The following is a 26,983-nucleotide window of genomic DNA, read 5'->3' on the forward strand; positions in this document are numbered from 1 at the left end:
GATTAACATCATCTCCTCAGAACCAGTAGAAGTCACATCAGAGCCCAGGAAGTTCTGCACTATGCCACAAACCAGTTGTTTTTCTGGCAGAAACTTTGGTTTCCTCTTCTTTTATGAGCACGTTCCTGCCAACCTGGTCCCATAACCAGTCAACCCCAAAATATACAAGGAGATTGTTAGTTATAAAGTTGTTTGCTTTTTGCTATATCTTCTTATTGGATAGCTCTGTTTTACCTATTAACACATTTCTATCACTCTAAGTATTTTTATGTGGTTTTATGGGAGAGAGTGTCAGCACCACGTATTCCTTTCAAATCTGCATCTTGAATCCTCCTTTCTACCTCTCCCAGAATTCTCCTTGCCTCCTAGCCCTGCCTATCCTGCCTTCCTTTTTGACAACAGTGCTTTGTTCATTTACCAGTAAGAAAAACATATTTACATCTCCCATCATCTTCTCTTTTCTGTCTAAAATAATGAAGAAGCGCTTTAACTTTAGAATAGTAAAATATACAACGAAACACATGTCATATAAGAACTATATTTAACAATATGTATTCAAATAACATTTAGCAAGTTAAACAAAATAGTCTATAATCTAAACCTTCTTTGTGAGCTAATATCCTATAAATAACCTACCTTTAATCCTATATCAGGAAAACTATAAATGTACCTTCTTCAACTCCAACAAAGAACACAGAAGGATAATCTATAAACTCTAGAAATAACAGAAACCTCTCACTACCTGGACAGTACACCAAAGTTCTTCTGTAAGTTGGTGCATCCATCTTCAGCCCATAGGCCATAGTGTGTATGGCAGACTCCTCAGCAAAGCAGGAAACTTTAAACTGTCAACCTGTATTGGCAGTTTGCCAGTCAATTTTCTCTGTGTTCTGACGCACCTGGGACACTGTTTCAGAGGGTCTTGCTTGATCAAACCATGTTAGTCTGGAAGGAATCTGCAGCTTTTCATTTTCAGTGAAAACAAAATTAGAATTTCTTTTACACAGCAACATGTACTTAGACTTTAATTTTGATGTCAAAGCATTTTTAAAATATGTAAGTTGGATTAACTTAGCAGCATTGATAATCAATTGCATTTTAGGAATTGTTCCTGCCTTACCAATTGAGCCATTCAAAGATAACACGATAGCATACAGTATCCAGACTCTGTGTGTATTTCCCTACGTTAGGTGGCTTTTTATTACTATATTTCTATTTCTTCTATTTTTTGTTTGTTTTTTGAGCACGCAACATCAGGTTCACTTTGATATCACAGAGATTAGCTTGCTTTTGCCTCTTTAGTGCTGGGATTAAAGGCATGTACTTCCAATGTTCAGCTACTTAATATTTTTAACCAAATATCTTTTTCCATTTTCTGTCTCAAGCCACATAGAAGACAGGAGAGAGAGAGAGAGGGAGAGATAGAGAGAGAGAACATAAAATATGGAACCATTATAGGTTTGAAGAGAAACTGAACCTAAAGCAATGTCTAGAGACCTACAAGACTGCCACCACCTAACAATTTGAGCAACCATGGAAAGGCGACAATAAATGCCAGATAGTGAGGTCAACAACTAACTTATCGACTATCATGGAGCCCTCATTTAGTACCTGTTGGAAACAGATGCAAACACCCATAACTAGACACTGAGTCGAACTAGAATCCAGATGCAGAGAGAGAGGACAAGACCAGGCTGCAGAAACACATAGAGACAGCTAACAAGGAGGAGCTAACGGGCCCCCAGACTGATAGCTTGGAATCCTGCATTGGACTGACACAGGTCCCCATGAATATGGGTCTCACCCAGAAGAACTGAGCAGTCTAAGTGACCTCAGACTGTGAAACCAGGCGATATTCCTGGTGCACAAATAGACCTAGCGGACACATTCCCCATGGAGGGATTCTCACCTACCTAGAAACAGGAGAGAAGTCCTAGTCCTGACTTCAATGACTTGACAGATTTACATGACCCCACCTGGATGGCATTGCTTTACATGGGGAATTGGGATGGAGGGAGGGTAGGGGAGGGTGGTCAGAGTGCATGTGAGGGGCAGAGATTGTAAGGCGGAGGGAGGGAGGGAAAGGGAACTGGGATCGCCATGTAAAATAAAAATTAAATAAAGAACGGAAGGAAGGAAGGAAGGAAGGAAGGAAGGAAGGAAGGAAGGAAAGAAGGAAGGAAGGAAGGAACACTGATGTGAGATGTCCACTACCAAGTGGCAGACAGATATTCTCTGAGTGCTGACTTAACAGGGTGGTCCCAGATCTGCACTTGACTTGCCTGAAGTTTAATTTACCAAGGCATGGAGGCAACACCTGTTCTCCATAGTCATTTACACTCAACACCCAGGGATTCCTATGCTCATGTCTGACATCTTCCCCGCCACCTGTCATGACTTCACCTTCCCTGGATTAATTTCTACCTTAGATAACAAAACTCAAGCCTAGTTACAAAGTGCTGAGTGTTATGAAGTTTAACGAACAGCTATCTATACTTCCCATGATTTACAAATGCAAAATGACATATAGGAACCAGTTTTGTTTGCTTTTTCTGTATCACTAGTTAAAGTGACTGACATAAACCTCAACAGAGAACAGTAGACTGTTTTAAACCAAGTGATAGTAAATCTAGTCCCTTGGGCAAGGGGATTCTAAGTGTGAAGTTGAATAAGCTGAGCCTAGTGTGTTCAGAACCAAATCAGTCTCTTAGGTTATCTCTCAGGTGACACATGGTATCACATGTAATAATGTAAGTGAGCTTCTTCCTCACAAGTTATAGTCCAGATGAGTGACAAGAATAAGGATGATTCCACTTACATGAGGACAGAAGTTACATCAGTCAGATTTTTACAAAGTACTTTACTGAGAAACAGTAGGCACACGATAATCTCTGTTTAAAAACACACCTTTTAGAGTTTCCAGGTGAGTAAACACCCATGAACCAGTACACTATAAGACAACAAAACCTTTATTGCTTCCCTGAATTTTCTGTCATTATCCCCTCATATGATTATGCTAGCAAACTCTGGAATATGTGCTGACAATTTTTATGCTTTCTGGATGAGTTTCCTCCGGCTTTTCCCCCCAGAAAAGGTTGATGTTATTTTGTAATGGTAGCAGAAACTCCTGATAGCTCTGTTTTGTCTGTTCAAGGATTGTTTCTCACCAAGCTTTCTGATCAAAATGGCTGTTTATCCTTAATAAAGAGGTGCATAAAGTTCTAACTTGCTATGTCAATTTCTATAATGGCCATCATTGTCTTTGATGACTTATACTTGCTCAGAGCACTGCAAACCACCAGGGGACCAACTGCCAAGACAGTTACAGCAGGATGGAATGCAAATAAGGCTTCTCTGTGCAAAGAAACCAGCTGTGCCATGACCTTGCATCTTGAGCATAAAGCCCAGCTCTTGACACCCCGGTGCAAGCATTCTGTGATCAGCACTGGACACTCACCATGGACTTTGGGCTTATTAGGCTTTTCCTTGTAACAGAGAGGAGTTGCTATGTTTTGTATGGACACGAGAAAGAGAAAAATTAGCTACTGTGACAGTTTTCTGATCAGAATTCTCTGTTTGCAGATGACCAATGTGACATGCAGCTGGTAGAGACTGGAGGAGGCTTAGTGCAGCCTGAAAAGTCCAAAAGTCCATGAAACTCTCCGGTCCAGCCTCTAGAATCATTTTCAGTAGCTCTACTATGCACTGGGTCTGCCAGGCTCCAAGGAAGGGGCTAGAGTGGGTCACTATTGTTAGAACTGGTGGTAGTGACAACCTACTATGCCGTGAAGGGCCCAGTCCTATCTCCAGACACAATGCCAAGAATATCCTGTACCTGCAAATAAACTTCTAAAGTCTGACGACACAGACATGCATTACTGTGCAAGGAACACAGTGTGTAATGTTACTCTGAGCTCAGATACAAACCTCCCTGCAGGGCTCTCAGAACAGCATGGGGCTCTGCCAGCACACTAAGTTCTGGGTCACAGCAGAACCTGTTCCGAGAGGCAAACAGAGCTGGACTCCTCTGTGTCTTGGCTGCCTAGCCATATCTCACTTAAGGATATTGTAGTGAATGAGAAGTGGAAGGGAGATAGTCAATAAGGAAACAGGAAGGTGGGCAGGGAGTCGGGGAAGAAAGATATATGCAAGAAGAAGGGGAGAGAAAGGGTCATCAGAAGTGAGAGGCTGAGGAGAGACAGTGAGGGGCATGAGTTCTTCATAGATTCTTCTAGATAAGCTTCATGCTGTCTCAATCCTCGTAAAATGTCCTCTTCTGCAGTAAATGCCATTTTCCTTCTTCAAATGATATATTCTCCAACATTTTCCTCAAAAATACAAAGGATCTTGACCTGGTGATAGGATATGGATTTCTGCATGTGGTTTGCTCAAGTAGTGAATGAAGGCTCTAGCTATGATGATAGTTGGGGTAGTCACCAATCTGAATACAAGTAAGCCCAGTTTGGGCTGTGGGCCAGACTCCAGGAAACCAGTTGAAGAAAGAGAGGAGGGAATACATGGACAAGGGGGATCAAGGTCACGATGGAGAAATCTTCAGAGACAGCTGAACCAAGCTTGTGGGAACCCATGAACTCTAGACTGACAGTTGTGGAACCTCCATGGGACAGACGTAGCTTCTTTCTGTTTGTAGGAGACAGTTGTGAAGCATGAAGTGGCTGACGGGAACCTGGCAGGAGTATCAGGATCTTTCCTGGTACATGAGCTAGCTATGTGGGAACACATTCTCCAGGAGGGAATGCCATGCTCACTCTTAACACAGAGAGGAGGGGCTTGGTCCAGTCCCAATTTACTGTGCAGACTTAGTGGCCTCGCCATAGGAGCCCTTACCAGTTGGAAGGAATGGATGGCATGTGCTCTGGTTGGGATACGTAATGGAGGCAGGAAAAATGAGTAAAAGGGAGAAATTTGGTTTGAATGTAAAATGAAATTTAACAAATAGGTAAAATATAAAAGTAAACGTGTAAATGAAATTCTGCCACTCCATTATTGCAAAAATGCCACTGTAGACTTGCCCAGAGGCTGCTTGATGGAGACATTGTTTTCCAACTGAGATGTGCAGTACACAAATGTTCATAGTTTGTGTCACATGGACAAAATGATAACCACCACATAAATGCACAGTTGTGTACTGTATTCTAACATGAGGCATTAAGTGAGTGTCCATGTGTCCATAAGACATACATAAATAATTGACAGAGATTGACAGAGCATGCACTTAAGTACAAGGATATACCTATCTAATGGAAGATAATTACAAATTACTTGCCACTCTATCCTGAAGGCATTGACTTTTCATGGTGACTTCCTTTTGGAGGATTTCATGGAGAAGAAAAACCCAGAAGGACATGAGCACAAAATATAGGGACATACTATGTCTGAGACAAAAATTTCAAGATGGTGTGGAAATGTCAAATTATTCCTGTGATCTTCTTTCCCAAGATTTTATAACCACAAAGAAAACTCAGAAAAAAAAAAGAAAATATGACACAATGAACATTATATCTGAAAAATCCACTTCTGAACCTCAGAATAACCTGAACAAAGGGAACACAGCATGCATGGCTGGAGTGTGTCCTTCAGAAATTGCCCAGGATGGCTGTCACCCCAAGGTTAAGACCTGTCTCCACCACTGCCACTCACAATACAGAGGGTTCACAGAGGAATAAGGCACGTAATATACAGGTGTGGATTGAAAAAGAAGTGGTGAATACTATCAGGGTATCTACTGAACAGGTTGTTCATCACTATTCTCTTTCCTTCCCTGGTGACTTACATCACCAAGGCATGGTGGAAAGCCCACAATCCCTTCTTCTCTGTTATCAGTAGTTTCCCACCTGCTGGCCTTGTCCATCTGCCCTGCCGACCCCAAATAACACACAGAGACACTGTATTAGATATAATTCTGTTGGCCTGTTACTAGTTTATTCTTGGCTAGATCTGTCTTAAATATTAACCCATTTCTATTAATCTAGTTTTTCCATGTGGTCTCATCCTACCAGAGACAAGGCCCAGACCTCTGTTCCCTCCAGTCTCTACATGCTGACTCCTCCCTACTATTTCCTCAAATCCACTTTGTCTCCTAGTCCCGCCTATCTTGCTTTCCTATTGGCCAACAGTGCTTTATTCATTAACCAATAAGAGAAACATATTTACAGAATGACATCTCCCATCATCTCCTCTTTTCTGTCTAAAATTAAAAGAAGGGTTTTAACATTAACATAACAAAATATATAACAAAACAGTTATCAACCATGATTACCAATGTTTAGTTCATAAACAATTAGCAAGATTTAAAGAAAATATGTCATCATCTATCCTATATTTATGAGTCTAATGTCCTATATGTAACTTACCTTTAATCTTAATTAAGGAAAACTACAACCATAACTATCTGTATGAAACTCCATCAAAGTCCATAGAAGGACAATATATAAACTCTAGAAATGACAGAGACAACTCACTGCCAGGTCAGTCACCCGAAGTTCTTCTGTAATGTTTCATCTTCATCCTATAGGCCCTAGTGTATCTGGCAGACTCCTCAGCAAAGCAGGAAACTTTGAACTGTCTTTTTGTATAGGCAGTTTGTCAGTCATTTTTCTGTGTGCCCTGTAGACAGTCTGGTAGACTCTTTCATGAAGCAGGAACCCTGTAGCAATGTCCATCCTACATCTCAGTTACTTTCCTGAGTGCCCTGCTTGTGGATTCATAGAGCATAAAGTTAATCAGTTTAGACAAGAGCAGTATCTTGACCAAATGGCTACTCTTGCCATATTGAAAGCAAACTCCATAACAAGGTTCTTCGATGTCCATCTTTTTTTTTTTTTTTTTCCTGCAGGCGGTATTGTCAGGAGTAGTTGTGGCTCACTGTTAAGAAAATCCCTAAACCGTGTTAAATGTCATATTTTGCAGGTCTTTGAAAGGTTTGAAGAATGCCTATCCATCTCAAATACATCTTGAAAACCAAACTAACTTAACTCCAAGTTTTGACTACCATAGGTAACTATCTATAATCTATACTAAATTATACATTATATACCTAATATATACATAATACCTAAACAAGAGAAGAATTATACATGTCACCTATCACATATTACAAAACTAACCTTAAATTTGTACCAATAAATGAAAATCCATTCCAAAACAAAGTATTCACATCTATACCATAATCCCCTGTTTATCTCTAAAGAGATTGGTTGTGGTCATTAACTATTTATAACCAAACCCATTTATATGAAAACAAACATTTATAGACAAATTTTGGGAATTTGGGCGTTGTTCTTTCCAAACAGTTTAATGCTGGTAGGTGGCACTGTCTTGCCACCGTCTTGCAGAAATCCTGAGTGTACGCCGCAAGGCTGCCTTGTCAAAGCTGTTTAGAATGTTGGGACGCTATTTTAGAGGGTCTGGCTTCATCAAACCTTGTGGAAACAAAAATATAGATCGTTTCCCCCAGCAACCTGTCCTTAGACTTAAATTTTGAAGTCAAAGAATTTTTAAAATATATAAATTGAATAAATTTAGCAGCATTTATTTTAACAGTTGTTATTTCCTCAGCAGTCAAATGATACAAAGACAATATAATACAGTACAGTATTGAGAAAGCAAACTGTTCCCGTTTTGAAGCCTGCCATGCTCTACACACCCTGTCATCACTTAGGGTTCGATCACTTTTTATTGCTTCATTTAACATAATCCTCATGCCTGGATGCATGCTACTACTTTTCATGATGTGTTATGAACACCTTCTATTCCCAATGCAATAGTTCCATTCAGGAATCTTGATTTATAATGTCTTTCATGAAGGAGTGAGACAAAGAGGGAAATGTAAAAGCATATAGAGACAGAGAGAGAGACAGACAAACAGGAGGTAGTATGATTGGATTCCACATTTGACTTCATGAGTAGACAGGTGATTGATTCTAAGACCACTGACATTACAATGGTCCTGTGTGTCTCCTCTCAGATAAACATTTAACATCACATGTACTAAATGTCTGTGAGTTGCCTTCTCACAAGTTGAATACCAGGTCCATGATAACAAAAAAGATGCACTCCTAGAGGCATGAGGGAGGGCCTAGACCCTACTACAAATGATTTGACAGATTTAAGGATCCATCCTGAAAGGCATCACCTTCCTATGGAGTGGTGAGGGTGGATTGGGAGGGGGTAGGGGGCAAAGGATGTAGGAAGATGGAACAGTTATCAATATGTAAAATAAGACACACACACACACACACACACACACACACACACACACATACACACACACATATATATATATATATATATATATATATATATATATATATATATATATATATATTCCACTGACACACTGAGAAAGGATTTTAAGTAGTTCCCTACTCTGTATTTCACACACAAAAGCCCAGAGTGATGACTACATTCACATGACTACATAACATGTAAACACTCTGCTGGAATTTATGTGACATATATTGCACTGAAGATGTGGTATTCTCCTATGTCCACCCAGCATGGATGTGGACTAACTCAGTGTTTTGCATCCAACAAATACACAGTATGGTTCAAAAAATTTCCTCTGTAGATAGAACTGAAAATGCAGACCTAATCAAAAAAATGTTCCTAATTATTTTTTCAACAGTTCCTTTGAGAAGCACAAGGCAAATATCAGTCACCTGAGGGAAGAGTGTAAACTTGCCCTAAGCCCCCTTTTATCCTCTCAGGATCCTCCCACAATGCAAAGCAGCCTCAGGCTGAGGCTGAAAGCCCAGGCCTAGCTGAGCAGCCCCATCTGCTTCTCACTGGAGCCTCCAGCAGAGCATGGCTGTCCTGGTGCTGCTCCTCTGCCTGCTGACCTTTCCAAGCTGTGAGTGTGCAGGGTTTCAGGAGAGGGACCAGGAGTGTCATTATGGGATGGATGACTGATGGTGATGCTGTCTGTCCCCAGGTGTCCTGTCCCAGGTGCAGCTGAAGGAGTCAGGACCTGGCCTGGTGCAGCCCTCACAGACCCTGTCCCTCACCTGCACTGTCTCTGGGTTCTCACTGAGCAACTATGGTGTAAGCTGGATCCGCCAGCCTCCAGGAAAGGGTCTGCAGTGGATGGGAGCAATAGGGAGTGGTGGAGACACCGTTTATAACTCAACCCTACAATCCCGAATCAGCATCACTAGGGACACCGCCAAGAGCCAAGTTTTCTTACAACTGAACAATCTTCAATCTGAGGACACAGCCATGTATTATTGTGCCAGATACAAAGTGAGGGAACTCCAGTGTGAGACTGTGTAGAAACCTCCCTGCAGGGACTCTCAGGACCAGCAGGGGGCAGTGAGACACAACAGAGACTTCAGGACCTTGAAAGTGCTGCCCTGTGAAGCAAGAGCATTTGATTTATTGTCAGAACCTGTGGGCTCTTTTCTTCACAGGGAAATCTCTAGTGGCCCTTCCCCATGGCCATGAGCTATTTAACATCCTACTCATTCACACTACAACAAATGGTTTTTCTCACAAATTTTCTACACTGTCTAAATGCTTCTTGTTATCAGACATATCACCATATAGCTTTTTTTTTTAATTATAATATTTAAGCAATGACTCAGGATTATTACTAATTAGCTCATACTTTTAATCAACCCATTTCTATTCTGTGTATCTCCATGTTTCCTTTGGCTTATTAGTAATATGTGGCGTGTTACTCCTCTGGTGGCTGCTGGCATCTCTCTCAATGCTGCCTTTTTTTTCTGTATTCAAGTTTGCTTTCCTGCCCAGCTATATTCTGTGCTGACAAAGACCAGGGCAGCTTTATTCATCAACCAATAAAAGCAACACATATCCACAGCATACAGAAGGACTTTCCACATATTTACCTTTTCTCTGACTAGATAAAAAGACAGGTATTAATATTGACGTTGTAAAAACACATATAACAAAACTGTTATGAAGCAAAATTACAGTTACAATACTCTTATTCTATTTGCTTTTGGCAAAATAAAAAGAATTATTCTATCATCAACCCTATCTTTGTGAGTCTAAAGTTTCATATTTAATTTATCTTTTACCAGAAGGAAGGAAAACTATAATTATAACTAGTCTTCAGCTGCATCAAAAACCCTAGAAGATTTAATATTACCTGAAAACTGAAAGTGCATGACAAGAAACTTCCACAAATCAAGAAATGGCAGGGATATTTGGCTTCCTGTACAGTAATCCAAAGGTCTGTTCTAATGTTGGGGCATCCATCTTCAGCCTAAAAGCCTAGAGAATCTGGCATAACTTTCATGGAAGCAGGAAGTTTGAAACTGTCTTGTATTTATAAGCAGTTTGTTAGTGATCTTCCTCTGCGTACTCTATAATGTCTGGCAGATTCTTCAGTGTAGTAGTAACCCTGAAGGACTGTCCCATCTTGTTTTGTCAAGTTCAGCAGTTATTTTTCTTGGGTCCTGCATGCCCAGATTATATAGCATGCTGTCAAGAAAACCAGGCAAGAACAGTTTCTTGCTAAATGGCTAGCCTTGTACAATGAAAGCAAACCCCATAAAGAGCTGCTTCACTGCCTACCAGGGGGGCTGGTTCAGTCCGATGATGGTTCCCTAGCTGTCAGATTGGGTTACATGAGCTCCACCTTGCTCAGCTCACCTGTTTCTGTGAGTATCGCCAGCCTAGATTTGATCCCTTTGCTCATCACTCCTCCCTCTCTACAACTGAATTCCCAGAGTGTGGCTCAGTGCTTAGCTTTGGGTGTCAGCTTCTGCTTCCACCAACTGCTGGACAGAGGTTCTAGAGTGGCAATTAAGATAGTCCTCAATCTCACAATAGAGGAAGGTTACCAAAGGAGGCCTCTCCACTACTGCCTAGATTCATAGTTGGGATCATCTTTGTGGATCTCTGAACATTTCCCTCGAGTCAGATTTCTCTTTTAACCTATACTGGTCCACTCTGTTAAGATATCTCTCTTCTTGGTCTCTTCTCTTCCTCCCCTGTCTAAGTCTTCATGATCTCTCTTGTTCTGTTCCCCTGTACTCATCTCCCCTTCTCTTTTTCCTACCTGCTCCCCTCCCCCCCCATGCCAACAAAATGCTCAGCAGCTTTTCTCCCCTTCCCCTTTTGAGAGAGGATCATGCATTTTTCTCAAAAGGTCCTCCTCATATTCTATTTTCTCTGGTAGTGTGGATTGAAGTCTAGTAGTTCTTTGCTTTATGTACACTATTCATACACGAGTGTGTGATGTGTTTATTTGTAAAATAAAAATAGTTAAGGAAGGAAGGAAGGGAAAAGTCTTCCTTCCTTAATTTTAGAAACACAGAGAGGAGAAGAAATGGTTAGAGAATCAGTGATTTTCCACAGAAAGGCTGACAACCTTGAGCAAGAAGAAGGAAACTGGCAAGAACATTCCTAAGAATCTGTGTTTCTCTGGATTACTAGGAGGTGATTAAAGGAGTTCTCTTCAAGGCACAGGGGCCATCATTGTGACCCCATCGCAAAGAATTGATTTTCCCAGTGTCTCTGAGGAGCTCAGGTTTTTTGAGAAGTGGAAGATGTGTTCAACACAAACAATTGCACTGTTGGGAACTGGTGAAGGAAAGATTGACATGGGTCTGACTCCAGTGGACTGGGATTCAGTCCACATTTAAGGACGCAAATGGTGAGGAAAGGAAGCCACTGCTGGTGAATCAGCTGAGATCTCATCTGTCCTCCATTACCCAGAATCCACCAGCTCTCCTAGTCCTATCTATAGTTCCCCTCTATTGTACAACAGTGCTTTATTCATCAGCCAATAAGAGAAACATATTTATAAAATGACATCTCACATCATCTCCTTTTTTGTGTCTACATAAAAAGAAGGGTCTTGCTATATTGGAAGCAAACTCCATAATGAGTTTCTATGGCCAAACCACTCTGAATTCGACAAATCTCTTCTGATCTCAGAATCTAATCACTGTCGTGCATGGTTATTAATTGGATAGGAGAACACCTTGGAATACTGCTTGCTGCAGGCCCCACCTTGAAAGGTGTCTGTATAGAAACAAATGAGGCCTTGTCACCTAATGAAAATGTTATTGGTCATATTAAAAACAGAGTATTTGTAGAGTAGTATGCCCTTGTGTAGTTCCCTACTAACTCAGTGTTTTGCATCCAGCAACTACACAGTATGGTCCAAAAAAGAATTTCCTCTGTAGATAGAAATGAAAATGCAGACCTAATCAAAATATGTTCCTAATTATTTTTTCATCAGTTCCTTTGAGAAGCACAAGACAAACCTCAGTCACCTGAGGGAAGAGTGTAAACCTTGCCCTGAGCCTCCTTTTATCCTCTCAGGATCCTCCCCCAATGCAAAGCAGCCTCAGGCTCAAGCTGAAAGCCCAGGCCTAGCTGAGCAGCCCCATCTGCTTCTCACTTGAGCCTCCAGCAGAGCATGGCTGTCCTGGTGCTGCTCCTCTGCCTGCTGTCCTTTCCAAGCTGTGAGTGTGCAGGGATTCAGGAGAGGGACCCAGGAGTGTCATTATGGGATGGATGACTGATGGTGATGCTTTCTGTCCACAGGTGTCCTGTCCCAGGTGCAGCTGAAGGAGTCAGGACCTGGCCTGGTGCAGCCCTCACAGACCCTGTCCCTCACCTGCACGGTCTCTGGGTTCTCATTGAGCAGCTATCGTGTACACTGGATCCGCCAGCCTCCAGGAAATGTTCTGCAGTGGATGGGAGTAATATGGAGCAGTGGAAGCACCAATTATAACTCAGCTCTCCAATCCCGAATCAGCATCAGCAGGGACACCTCCAAGAACCAAGTTTTCCTCAAACTGAACAACCTGCAAACTGAGGACACAGCCATGTATTACTGTGCCAGAGACACACAATGAGGAAACTCCAGTGTGAACCTGCACAGAAACATGTCTGCAGGGATGCTCAGGACCAGCAGATGGCGACGCAGACCATCGACACTCTCTAGGACCAGGAGGAATTATTTCAGGACCTAGAAAATATTGGACTATGCTGCAAAAGCATGTGGTTTTTTGTACGAAATTGTGGGCTCCTTTCTACATAAGGAAATCTCCTAGAAGTCTCTGCCTATGTTCACATTCTATTAAACGTCCCATTCATTCACACAATAGAGAAAATGACTTTTCTCACAGATTGTCTAAGCTATCTATATACTCCTTGCTATCCGACATACCAGAATATGCTGTTAGATGTTCCATATATATGGATTCCATAACATATACATGTATTTCTACAGTAGACTGAAATTTTGAGAAATCTGTAATTGATATTCTTTATTTGGGGGGGGGATGCACATGATGAGACAAACATCCCTTTCCTTAATTAATGTTACTTTCCAATAACACCTTAAAATTATAAATATTCAGTTCTTCCTTCTAAACCAACAGTACTTAAAAGAGTTCACATGGTTACTATCTTTTACAGAGTCCATTTTTATGTATTCCCTGCTTGGTAGAAATTACCCCTCAAGAGGGTCTAGGTCCTACCCCAAAAGACTTGACAGATTTTGATGATCCATCCTTAAAGGACTCAATCACCCTGGGGAGTGCGTGACGAATTAGACAGGAGGGGTTCAGGGTGGGCATGGTAGGGTGGGAGGAAGGGGAACTGGGATTGGTATATACAGAAAGAAATAAAATAATAAATAAAAAAGCAGAGAGAGAGAGAGAGAGAGAGAGAGAGAGAGAGAGAGAGAGAGAGAGAGAGAGTCCCTAATCCTGATTCCTCTGCAGGTGTACTGTATGCCTTTCTATGAGGAAATTCTCAGCCACCTGTCTGCAATCCCAGCTGACTCCAGCTGTAGCTAATCTGTGTGACATTTTCTCCTCATGTACTGTCAGAAGGAAAGACTGAACTGTCCAGATCTCTTCAAATCAGACCCTGATCCTCCTCAGCCCCCTTAAGAATAGTCAGTCCCTAATTTACAATCAACTGCTAATCTGGTATCTTGTGTTTCTTCTCCTTATCTCACTTCATTCAGGAGTCCCAAAATCATCCCAACTGACAACCAAGGACCCTCAGTCAGTCCCACTAAGTCAGACACAGACATAATGCACATCCAACTCCCTGCATTTCTCCCACAGGAGATATCCCAAACCCCCGTCTGCCAATTCCTGGATATTCCGTGTCTCTTCTCATGGTCCCCATTACTAAGAGTCATTTAGGTTATGTTTTCATCTTAAACATATATTAGTTCATCACATATTACTATTTTCATCATTTATGGAACTGTAAACTCTACAAATAGATATTTAAATATAATACATCTCTGCCCAATTTCTCCTAAAACACCACCAATATCTTCCCTAAAATAAGGCTAAAAATACTTCGTAACATTTAAAGGACAGTTAACATTGCACATATGTGCACAGAGCCAAACATGCAACATAAAAAAAATCTAGCAATGACCACAGTCTCAAAATTGGATTCTTCTTCTCCTTGAACCATTTACATCCAACAGTTCCTCAGTAAGAGGAAAGGCCTGCAATTAATAAACACTGTGGATGTGTTCTTAGGCAGAGTATACACAGAAAACAAGGGTCATGATGAATTGATGAATACAATAACCCCACTCCAGTCACTGCCAGTAGCATAAAGACAGTCATGAGTTGCCTGCTGCAATGACAGAATAAGACAATGGAAATTGGGAGTTAAGGAATCAAAGAGAGAAGTTCAAATGCAAAACAAGTGAATTTACTATAAATAGAACTGTGTCTCTGCACCAAAGACAGCAGTAGAGCAATGTGACAAGGGAAGGCATATTTGTAATCCTCTCATGACTTGAGGTCAGCCTTATCTCATAACCAGGTAAAATTCAGAAAACTCCAAAGTGTTCTTTGCACTAGGAAGGATTCTGCTAACATCCCCAGGCATATGGAATTGGGGTGGGGGGATGGGAGTGGAGGGTGTTTAGAGTGCATGAGAGAGGGCAGAGGGAGTAAAAGGGAGGGAAGGAGGGAGGGAGAAAGGCAGGGAGAGAGGTTGGGAGGGAGGGAGGGAGTGAGGGAGAGAGGGAGGGAGAGGGAACTGGGATCCACATGTAAAATAATAAATTAAATTTAAAAAAATGCTTTGACTACAAAATTTAAGTTCAAGGACAAGTTACTCGGGAAAAGCATTTCTATATTTGTTTGCACAGAAAAAGAAAAGATGTGGATTCCTTCCAGACTAATGTGGTTTTACCAAGCCAGACCACCTGAAGAAGAGTACCAGGGGATCCTACATTCAAAACAGCTGGACAAAGCAGCCTGACAGACTACAGCCAGGATTTCTGAATCTTCTTCCAATCCCCCATGACAGTGCCCCTTACCAGCAGGAAGTAGTTTGGAAAGAACAATGCTCAAATTCCCAAATCTTGTCTATAAATGTTTGTTTTCATTTAAATGGACTTGGTTATATAAAATAAAAAAAAGAAAGATAAATGAAAAAAGAAAATATGGCTTCTTTGACAGATTCCTAACCAGAATTATCTGTGTTTGCGGTGTCCAGTGTGAGGAGTAGCTGGTGGAGTCTGGGTGAGGCCTGGTGCACCTTAAGGGGCCCCTGAGCCTCTCCTCTGCACTCTCTGCTTTCGCCTCCAGTAGCTATAACTTGCACAAGATCCAGCAGGCTCCGGGGAATGGGCTGGAGCGGGTTGTATATATTAGTTATGACAGTAGTACTTATATCAAATATACTGATGCCATGAAGAATCGGTTCACCATCTCCAGTGACAATGCCGAGAACACCCTGTACCTGCAAATGAACAATCTCAAGTCTGAGGACACAGCCATGGATTACTGTGAAAGAGACACCATGAGTGAATGCTACAGTGAGCTCAGACACAAACCTCCCTGCAACATTGCTCAGGACCAGCAGGGGATACACAAAGCACTAACAGATCAGGTCCAGAGAAGCAAACAGGGCTTGACTCCTCTGTGATTAGCGCCTCTTCATATCACACTCAAGGATTTTTTACAGCTGTAGAGTACATTAATCCTTGAAGTATCCAAATGGTTATCCAATTTCCTGGGTTTTTTTTAATATGTCGTGATGTTTTATTATGTTTCTCCCACTCCCAATAAGAGTACAGATCCCACCCAAGGATTCTCACGTGGTGAAATGTGAACCACAAAGCTCTTCCCCTGACCATATTTTTGGTGATATTTATAGCATGCTCTGATCTAAATAAATGTAAAGCCTCAAAGGGATGAGTTGATTGTGTGGTGATCCTGAAATAAACAGATCCTGAAATACCCAAAGGCACTGGAGAGTATGAATCCTCAGATTCAGGCCATAGACAGCATTTACCAGGGTCAGAGCACTGTGTGGGGTGCAAGTTCTAGCCAACATAGGAATAACACAGAGTCAGAGACCAAGAAACTGGATGCCCTCATTACCACCTCCATCATCACAAAACAGGTGCACATCAGATGCAGGTGTGGGCCTGACATGAAATGTGTGTGAGGCTCATCAATGAGACAGAGAGCACAAGGCAGACAGGGACACCAAGAAGGTTTCAGAAGGCTACAAGCAGCTCCTAACCCACTCAGCAGGCAGCATGCCTTTCAATTCCTTCTTCACTATTTATTTGTTATAGTGTTAATCTCATACTTCCTCTAAATTCCATGGGCCTGAGGAACTTTCTTTTAACATGCTCACCCCTTTTCTTTCCTGTAGATCCTATGGCTGATTAACTCTTTGTCCCCAGGACACATGATTTGTAGTCCCTGATCCTAAATCTGAAACAGGTTCTTACCTGAAGCTTATATGCACTTGAGTATGGCTCCTACAAAAACCTGGGAGAGGCTGACAATGATTCATCTCTCAATGGCATGTTGGGAGCCTGTGAAAATGCAGTTAAGGATTTAAAACCAGGAATTTTTTTTTTCATTGAAAGTGTGATGACCCTGAGAACTGATTTAAGCATGGTCACATTGTCTTGAACTAGTCTCTTCTATGATGATGTCTTAACTAGGGATGGGATACTCTGGCATCCTGTAGAGCTCTGGGAAACTGTCAGGAGAGGGCTGGGTATTGATTAGTTCAGCAATTAAGCAGAGTACCTGGAACTTAAAGACAGGAGCCAAGGCTACTTCTGCAAAGCAATTCCATCATTTCTTTCCTGCCCTTCCAGCATGTGGTCCATAGAATTGTGTGAGGACTATGTTCTGACTGGTAAGAAGCTGAGACATTAATATCAGGACCACAACAACTTCATAGCCGCAACTGCCACTAGTGAATGATTCATTAACTGGAAATAAGGTCCAGCCTGGTTGATGCCTGAGAATGGCCATTGTTGTGATTGCCTTTTATTTCCAAAAGGTCATGGCTAATTTCTCTAAAATATTTATTAATGGATGTGTTCAGAGATAGAAGCACTCCAATTCTTCTATGTCCTGTATGACCGTAAAGTTGATGAGGACCCTTAGAGGGAGGAGACTGAGTGAGCTGAGAACACTAGATGGAAGATTGCTACTCTAAAGTAAATAAAGAGATGACTCAATTGTTTCCAAATCCAAAGTTTCCAAGACAGGTCCAATAATCAGACCGAGTTGTTTACAAAGGAGAGGATCTCATCACAGAAGCCAACTTCTTGTCTCCTCTCAGATGAACATTTAATATCACATGCACTAAATGTGTGTGTTTACATTTAATATCACATGTATTAAATGTTTGTGGAATTAATGGTCAGTCATGAGAATAAGGTTAACTCAATGGCAAAGGGGAGTATTTTAAGGAGATCCTTGAACTCATTTCACATAAATAAGAGACTGAAGTCTATCATATGAGTAAAATCTTCACAAAAACTCTGCTTCAATTACAGAAATGTGCTCTTCTTTCTGCACAGCACCAATATGGATCTATGTATTTGACATAAGCCTGCACAATGTGAATCATACAAGCTCCTGTTTATATGTAAGTGGGCATACAGGCAGAAGTATTAAATAGTTCCTGATGAATTTGACATCACTTCCTCTGGAAGCACAAGGCAAATATCAGTCATCTAAGGGAAGAGTGTAAACCTACCCCTGAGCCCCCTTTTATCCTCTCAGGATCCTCCCCCAATGCAAAGCAGCCTCAGGCTCAGGCTGAAAGCCCAGGCCTAGCTGAGCAGCCCCATCTGCTTCTCACTGGAGCCTCCAGCAGAGCATGGCTATCCTGGTGCTGCTCCTCTGCCTGCTGACCTTTCCAAGCTGTGAGTGTGCAGGGTTTCAGGAGAGGGACCAGGAGTGTCATTATGGGATGGATGACTGATGGTGATGCTGTCTGTCCACAGGTGTCCTGTCCCAGGTGCAGCTGAAGGAGTCAGGACCTGGCCTGGTGCAGCCCTCACAGACCCTGTCCATCACCTGCATGGTCTCTGGGTTCTCATTGAGCAGCTATGGTGTAAGCTGGATCCGCCAGCCTCCAGGAAAGGGTCTGCAGTGGATGGGAGTAATATGGGGTGGTGGAAGCACCAATTATAACTCAGCTCTCCAATCCCGAATCAGCATCACTAAGGACTCTGCCAAGAGTCAAGTTTTCCTCAAACTGAACAACCTGCAAACTGAGGACACAGCCATGTAATATTGTGCCAGACACAGTGAGGGAACTCCAGTGTGAGCCTACACAGAAATCTCCCTGCAGGGACTCTCACGACCAGCAGGGGGCATTTAGGATTAACATCATCTCCTCAGAACCAGTAGAAGTCACATCAGAGCCCAGGAAGTTCTGCACTATGCCACAAACCAGTTGTTTTTCTGGCAGAACCTTTGGTTGCCTCTTCTTTTATGAGCACTTCCCTGCCAACCTGGTCCCATAACCAGTCAACCCCAAAATATACAAGGACACTGTTAGTTATAAAGTTGTTTGCTTTTTGCTATATCTTCTTATTGGATAGCTCTGTTTTACCTATTAACACATTTCTATCAATCTAAGTATTTTTATGTGGTTTTATGGGAGAGAGTGTCAGTGCCACGTATTCCTTTCAAGACCTGCTTCTTGAATCCTCCTTTCTACCTCTCCCAGAATTCTCCTTTCCTCCTAGCCCTGCCTATCCTGCCTTCCTATTTGACAACAGTGCTTTGTTCATTTACCAGTAAGAAAAACATATTTACAGAATGTCATCTCCCATCATCTTCTCTTTTCTGTCTAAAATAATGAAGAAGGGCTTTAACTTTAGAATAGTAAAATATACAACGAAACACATATCATATAAGAACTATATTTAACAATATTTATTCAAATAACATTTAGCAAGTTAAACAAAATAGTCTATAATCTAAACCTTCTTTGTGAGCTAATATCTTATAAATAACCTACCTTTAATCCTAACTAAGGAAAACTATAAATGTACCTGTCTTCAACTCCAACAAAGAACATAGAAGGATAATATATAAACTCTAGAAATAACAGAAACATCTCTCTACCTGGACAGTATACCAAAGTTCTTCTGTAAATTGGTGCATCCATCTTCAGCCCATAGGCCATAGTGTGTATGGCAGACTCCTCAGCAAAGCAGGAAACTTTAAACTGTCAACCTGTATTGGCAGTTTGCCAGTCATTTTTCTCTGTGTTCTGACTCACCTGGGACACTGTTTCAGAGGGTCTTGCTTGATCAAACCATGTTAGTCTGGAAGGAATCTGCAGCTTTTCATTTTCAGTGAAAACAAAATTAGAGTTTCTTTTCCACAGTAACATGTCCTTAGACTTTAATTTTGATGTCAAAGCATTTTTAAAATATGTAAGTTGGATTAACTTAGCAGCATTGATAATCAATTGCATTTTAGGAATTGTTCCTGCCTTACCAATTGAGCGATTCAAAGACAACACGATAGCATACAGTATCCAGACTCTGTGTGTATTTCCCTTCGTTAGGTGGCTTTTTATTACTATATTTCTATTTCTTCTATTTTTTGTTTGTTTTTTGAGCCAGCAACATCAGGTTCACTTTGATATCACAGAGATTAGCTTGCTTTTGCCTCTTTAGTGCTGGGATTAAAGGCATGTACTTCCAATGTTCAGCTACTTAATATTTTTAACCAAATATCTTTTTCCATTTTCTGTCTCAAGCCACATAGAAGACAGGAGAGAGAGAGAGAGGGAGAGATAGAGAGAGAGAACATAAAATATGGAACCATTATAGGTTTGAAGAGAAAACTGAACCTAAAGCAATGTCTAGAGACCTACAAGACTGCCACCACCTAACAATTTGAGCAACCATGGAAAGGCGACAATACATGCCAGATAGTGAGGTCAACAACTAACTTATCGACTATCATGGAGCCCTCATTTAGTACCTGTTGGAAACAGAAGCAAACACCCATAACTAGACACTGAGTCGAACTAGAATCCAGATGCAGAGAGGGAGGACAAGACCAGGCTGCAGAAACACATAGAGACAGCTAACAAGGAGGAGCTAACGGGCCCCCAGACTGATAGCTGGGAATCCTGCATTGGACTGACACAGGTCCCCATGAATATGGGTCTCACCCAGAAGAACTGAGCAGTCTAAGTGACCTCAGACTGTGAAACCAGGCGGTATTCCTGGTGCACAAATAGACCTAGCGGACACATTCCCCATGGAGGGATTCTCACCTACCTAGAAACAGGAGAGAAGTCCTAGTCCTGACTTCAATGACTTGACAGATTTACATGACCCCAACTGGATGGCATTGCTTTACATGGGGAATTGGGATGGAGGGAGGGTAGGGGAGGGTGGTCAGAGTGCATGTGAGGGGCAGAGATTGTAAGGCGGAGGGAGGGAGGGAAAGGGAACTGGGATCGCCATGTAAAATAAAAATTAAATAAAGAACGGGAGGAAGGAAGGAAGGAAGGAAGGAAGGAAGGAAGGAAGGAAGGAAGGAAGGAGGAAAGGACACTGATGTGAGATGTCCACTACCAAGTGGCAGACAGACATTCTCTAATGCTGACTGAATAGGGTGGTCCCAGATCTGCACTTGACTTGTCTGAAGTTTAATTTACCAAGGCATGGAGGCAACACCTCTTCTCCATGGTCATTTAAACTCAACGCCCAGGGTTTCGTATGCTCATGTCTGACGTCTTCCCTGCCACCTGTCATGACTTCACCTTCCCTGGATTAATTTCTACCTAGATAACAAAACTCAAGCCTAGTTACAAAGTGCTGAGTGTTATGAAGTTTAACGAACAGCTATCTATACTTCCCATGATTTACAAATGCAAAATGACATATAGGAACCAGTTTTGTTTGGTTTTTTCTGTATTACTAGTTAAAGTGACTGACATAAAACTCAACAGAGAACAGTAGACTATTTTAAACCAAGTGATAGTAAATCTAGTCCATCGGGCAAGGGGATTCTAAGTGTGAAGTTGAATAAGCTGAGCCTAGTGTGTTCAGAACCAAATCAGTCTCTTAGGTTATCTCTCAGGTGACACATGGTATCACATGTAATAATGTAAGTGAGCTTCTTCCTCACAAGTTATAGTCCAGATGAGTGACAAGAATAAGGATGATTCCACTTACATGAGGACAGAAGTTACATCAGTCAGATTTTTACAAAGTAATTTACTGAGAAACAGTAGGCACACGATAATCTCTGTTTAAAAACACACCTTTTAGAGTTTCCAGGGGAGTAAACACCCATGAACCACTACACTATAAGACAACAAAACATTTCTTGCTTCCCTGAAGTTTCTTCCAATATCCCCTCATATGATTGTGCTAGCAAACTCTGGAATATGTGCTGACAATTTTTATGCTTTCTGGATGAGTTTCCTCCGGCTTTTCCCCCCAGAAAAGGTTGATGTTATTTTGTAATGGTAGCAGAAACTCCTGATTGCTCTGTTTTGTCTATTCAAGGATTGTTTCTCACCAAGCTTTTTGATCAAAATGGCTGTTTCATAATGGATGAAAAAAAATCTATGTTTACACAGCATCTTCGTTTCCCACTATCTAGGAACTAAGCATTACTCAGGAAATTTTAATTAAATGTATTTTAATGGATACATGAAACATTAAGAATATGGTTGATGTCCCCTTCCTGCCAGGGATCCTACAACTGTCCCAGAGTCCTAGGATGGCTGGTCAATACTGCTATTCCTTCTAAGCACCCTTACTCATATGTAATTCACAAGTCACTATCTATGTTCATCTATATCCTTTCCTTCCACTCCTCACCCCTCTTTTTCAGGAAATCCCAATGTGTAAAATGCTGTGTTTGTAAATGAGAAATCTCCTTCGTAACTAAGGATCATTACACATATTCTTGTATTGTTCTTGTCCATCAATATTATATAACTTAAGCAGAATCATCATCTTCATCCTCCACAACTATGTGTACCCAGAGAGTATAAACACAGCACCAATTGGCTGAGAAAAGTGTCCCACAGCTCTTAATATTATCAGTGGTAACTGAGCAGTTACAGTCAGAAAACACCCAATCATTCACAGGCAACAACCCCATGGGTTTGCCAAGTGGGGATACCCTATAATGTCTGATGAGTCACCTTTAGCAAATAGGACTCTCCAACACTGTCAAGTGGGTTGAATTTTAAATACTAGTTGTCCTTGATATACACTCCTGTGATCCCCTGCAGGAGACTAGTCAGTAATGATTTACACTAGTAGACAGGCACAAAGAAGGAAGATGGTCATGGTGGAATGGGGAGTTGAATGGAATCAAAGAGAGAAGTTTATGATGCAAAAAAAAAAAGCACGTTTGCTGAAAATAACATTACGTCACGTTTAGAGAGAGTTAAAAGGATATCTTCTCCCTTGCAAGCTTTGTGTGGCTTGAGGACAGCATTGTCTCAGAAGTAAGTAAAATTAAGAAAAATCCCATGTTGACTTATGCATTTCCCTAACAATGTGCATTATATTCTGGGGATGAATTTTCTCACTCGGCTGGACATCCCCGACTGGATCACCTCAACGTCCTGTGAGCCTTACTGAGAGTGCATTCTCCATGTTCCCTAGATGGTCTACCCTGTTGGCTGTCATACCCATTTATTTTTGTGGTTAAAGTGATCTGAGATCCGAGGTCACTACACACAATGTGATTTTCAAGGCATATTGTGGTACCTTTTTGAATATAGGATGCTCTGTGACCTGAACAACATGCAGTTCATCACACAGAGCATAAGTGATTCTGTGTGTAGAAAACAGAATCCTGAAGAAACACAAGAATATGATACTCTAAGCCCAAGATTCAGGGAAGCTCAGCAACAATGAGAGTCCACAGACCCTGAGATCTCTCCTTGTCTCTGTGATCACTACACAAGCCTCACAGGAACATATATACATACATTAAAACAGTTATTTTTTTTTAAGTTCTCATCCAGTGATGTGATTTAGCCCAATGGTCAAGTTTTGTATGCAGTATATTTGAGACTTTGATTGAAATTGTAGTATTTCAAAATCCATTTCTCATTTTCATTGATGAATATTGTGTTTGAAGCATCTGTACTGCAAGTTATATGTTATGACACTGTTTCTCTCATCCGAGAGATAAGTTTGACTTCTCTCCTCGAGGAACACTCATTTCTATCACTTTTCTGCACTTTGAGTCATCAGAAAAACAGATAGGTCAGGGAATACTGTTTGGAGAGTTGAAGTCCTCACTTGCAGACATTAGCCCATGCTCCATGCTCGACTGGGCTCCATCATCTAGGCGAAATCATGTGCACAGAAGAGGCTGCATGAAGCCAACATCTCTACTCACCACAGTAATTGTAATAACGCCAAAAGGTGAAGGTGCTTGTAACCGTGATATGAGTTCAACTTACCCAAAGAAAGAATGAAATCAAGTATGGAAGGGAAAGAGAGGGAAGGTGTTGTGCTGTGACAAAGGGTGTGTGTTTCCACTAAGACATCAGCAAACAACATGTTGGTGTCTCAGAATTACAAACACACACAAGATGATGTGACTGACCTATCGCACATCTGGGTGAGTAGACAATGGAAGCAGAGTTGGGTGCAGGAAAGCAGGTGCCACACCAATTAATAAAAGACCCAAGACTGATATTGGGTTTCAGACTTCAAGCTGAGAGTCAGTAAGACAAAGCAGCTGGCCTCTACCTTCTCTCCTCTACCTTAGGCTAAAAGGGCTGATCCTGTCTCCACAGGCTCTCAGCAAGCTTCAGACTTTAACTGCTCTTCAGTGTGGCTGCAGAACCAAACTCTTCTTTCTGAGACCTTGATTCTGTCTTATACACTTCCCTAATGTTGGGATTAAAGGTGTGAGATTTGATGCTATTTTAGACTGATTCACTCTTGCTCTTGTGTAGATCAGCGTGAACTTTGAATCAGATTCTTCTACTTTTTAACCCTGAGTTCTTGAATTAAAAGTGTGCCATCACCTTCCAACTTCTGGCTGCTAAGACTAAAGTTGTGTGCCTGATTTGAATGGCTTGTGGCAGACTTTGTTTTTCTTAATCCAATGTCAGGCTTTAATAAATCATAAAGTATACACCACCGCAGTAGAGAAAGATGGAAGAGAGAAGCTGAGGCATGAGAGTAGGAGGGTACAGGTGGATCAAAGGAGTGAGTGGAAGGAGAGAGCGGGTGGTTTGCAGAATCCGTTTAATTTCCATGCTTTTTATATGAGCATGCGGATTTGTTTTTAAGTAGAATGAATGAATGTATAGAAAGAGAATATATTCAAATAGCATAGGATGTCAGTACACACACACCTGTCTGTCCTTCTATGTGTGCCTTTGTGTAGGATTTTCTCAGTTGTTTTGTATGTCTGTATACAGGTTTGTGTGTCTATTAGCCTTAGAGGCGCATATTTTCTCATAATATACAAATAGTTTGCATTGCAGAGGTTAGCACAGCATCTCCCGACCTCAGGGACCGGTTGTGGGGTCTGTTTCCCAGAGAGACCTGGATTAAGGGTTTGATTCTCAGGTCAGTGTGTCCTTACACTGAGCAAGCCACTGCAGAAATTCCAGCTCCCCTTCTTAAGATGCCAGTGATTCTCAGAGCAGGGGCTGAAGGCACAGCTCAGCTGATCCTGCCCTCATCAATTAAATGTGTGGAAGACATTGTGTTACTCATAGGAACAGCCGGGTGTTATTTTTTTTTCTCCTTGAGCTGTGTGGTCTTGAACACCAATAGTGAGATTCTGACATGTGTTGTGGCTCAACTTCACACTACACTTGATAATGCCATGCTGTCCAGACTCAGAAGGGAGTCAGCAGCTTAGGGAGGGTTTCCCTCTGCTTCTGCATTTGTCCCCTTCCTTCTCTTTTCTTCGATCGCTTTGATTGATCCTCCATATCCCAACATTCTTAAGATCCATGCTCCATTCAATGATCCTTTCCTGAATCGGTCATAAGTGTTAGACATCAAGGAAGAAGAATTCGCAGTGCCTGCTGTTTATTTTAGTATTGAATCAATGCTGTCATCATAATTTATTTTCTGTAAAGAAAAAAAAATTGATGTTTTAAAAGATTGAGGTAGGCATTTACCCCTGTGGTAGAGTGCTTTCTGACCATGAAAACGTCTTATGTTCAAGAACTAAACCCACTTCAAAAACAGGAATTAAGCACATAGAAAAATATCATTTCTCACTTTCATAGGCATAATTGAGCCAATCTCATGTCTGGAAATGGCAGTCTCCAGAGTAGGAAGAGGATTTGGAATGTGATTAGAGAGAACAAGTCTACAGAGAGTCAGCTCTTGGGTTGCATAACAATCAGTTCATCCAAGATCTCACCATCCATGACAGGGTTCTAGATAACCACAAACCATGAACAAAATGCAGACAAATGACAATGATTGAATGATGGAAAATGGTAGTCTCGTAGACTGTGTGTGCACAGCTTATTTTGCATATGAGTGTGGAGACTGCATTTAGATTCTGAGAGTCTTCCTTGATGCCTTCTGCCTTATCTTTTGAGACAGGGTCTCACACTGAACCTGCAGTTCCCATGTTCAGATAGAATGTTTGGATTTCAAGTCTCAGAGAGGCCTCATCACCATCTCCCAGTGCAGGGACTATAGGATAAATTATCAAACCTGGCTTCTGAGCTAGTGCTAAGGACCACACTGATGTACTCATACTGGAAAACAAACAAATTGCTTCAGAGCCATCTCAACATCTGTGCGTACTATCACTACACACTGAACACATTGATAAGAGAAATGCATCCTGTAAAAGAAAATTAGTGTATTAAAATAATTTTAAAAGAAAAATGTTACGTCAATTCTGGATTTTTAAACCCTTGAATATTGTTTTGGAATGGAATGTCATGAGTTCAACCAATTATATATCTTCATGAATGATTCTTTAAATTCTGCCTGTTATGAAACTCTGGAACTGCGGAGAGGGGTGGGATCCGGGAAAAGAAGAGGGAAGAGAAGTAATTATCAGAATATATTTAGCTGAAAGTTTTACATTAAGTTAATTATTGAAAAACACTGCATGTGATGGTTGCACATGCCTTTAATCCCTTCACTAGGGAGACAGAGGCAAGACAATCTCTCATAGCTCAATACCACCTTCTTGTAAATAGAAAGTTGAGGCCACAAAGATGATCCTATAAAATGAAGAAGAAAGTCAGCTCCTCTGCCTGTGTACATGAGAGTGTTTGTGTGGGGGATTGTGATGCTGTGTGGGTATTTTTGGGCTAAGAGTCTATCTCAGAAAGTCAAAGTGTAATTCTCTGTGTCTGTGAGTGTGTGTGTTTCTGTGTTCATGGGTGTTTCTGTGTGCATGTGGGGGGGGGTTGGGGGTGTACACGCACGCATGGGAATATACATTATTTCATTTTACACTAAGAAACAAAAGGCAAATGTCAGACACCTGGAGTAAAAGTTGTAAACTTGCCCTGAGTCCGCTTTTATCCTCTCAGGATCCTCCCACAATGCAAAGCAGCCTCAGGCTCAGGCTGAAAGCCCAGGCCTAGCTGAGCAGCCCCATCTGCTTCTCACTGGAGCCTCCAGCAGAGCATGGCTGTCCTGGTGCTGTTCCTCTGCCTGCTGACCTTTCCATGCTGTGAGTGTGCAGGGTTTCAGGAGAGGGACCAGGAGTGTCATTAT

The 26,983-nt window shown here is 41.5% G+C and overlaps 3 gene segments (V, D, J or C); all 3 read left to right on the forward strand.

Moving 5' to 3' along the window:
- The first annotated feature begins 8,808 nt into the window (after positions 1 to 8,808).
- On the forward strand, positions 8,809 to 9,291 carry LOC127216998 (Ig heavy chain V region PJ14-like). The segment is given in 2 exon segments: positions 8,809 to 8,872; positions 8,954 to 9,291. Coding segments are annotated over 2 exon segments (384 nt in total).
- Positions 9,292 to 12,408: 3,117 nt separating this feature from the next.
- Positions 12,409 to 12,857, forward strand: LOC127216957 (Ig heavy chain V region PJ14-like). The segment is given in 2 exon segments: positions 12,409 to 12,461; positions 12,544 to 12,857. Coding segments are annotated over 2 exon segments (360 nt in total).
- A 5,272-nt stretch (positions 12,858 to 18,129) lies between these two features.
- LOC127216958 (Ig heavy chain V region PJ14-like) lies at positions 18,130 to 18,546 on the forward strand. The segment is given in 2 exon segments: positions 18,130 to 18,175; positions 18,257 to 18,546. Coding segments are annotated over 2 exon segments (336 nt in total).
- Positions 18,547 to 26,983: the final 8,437 nt, after the last annotated feature.

Source organism: Phodopus roborovskii, unplaced genomic scaffold (genome assembly GCF_943737965.1).
Source record: "Phodopus roborovskii unplaced genomic scaffold, PHOROB, whole genome shotgun sequence".
Lineage (NCBI taxonomy): Eukaryota > Metazoa > Chordata > Mammalia > Rodentia > Cricetidae > Phodopus > Phodopus roborovskii.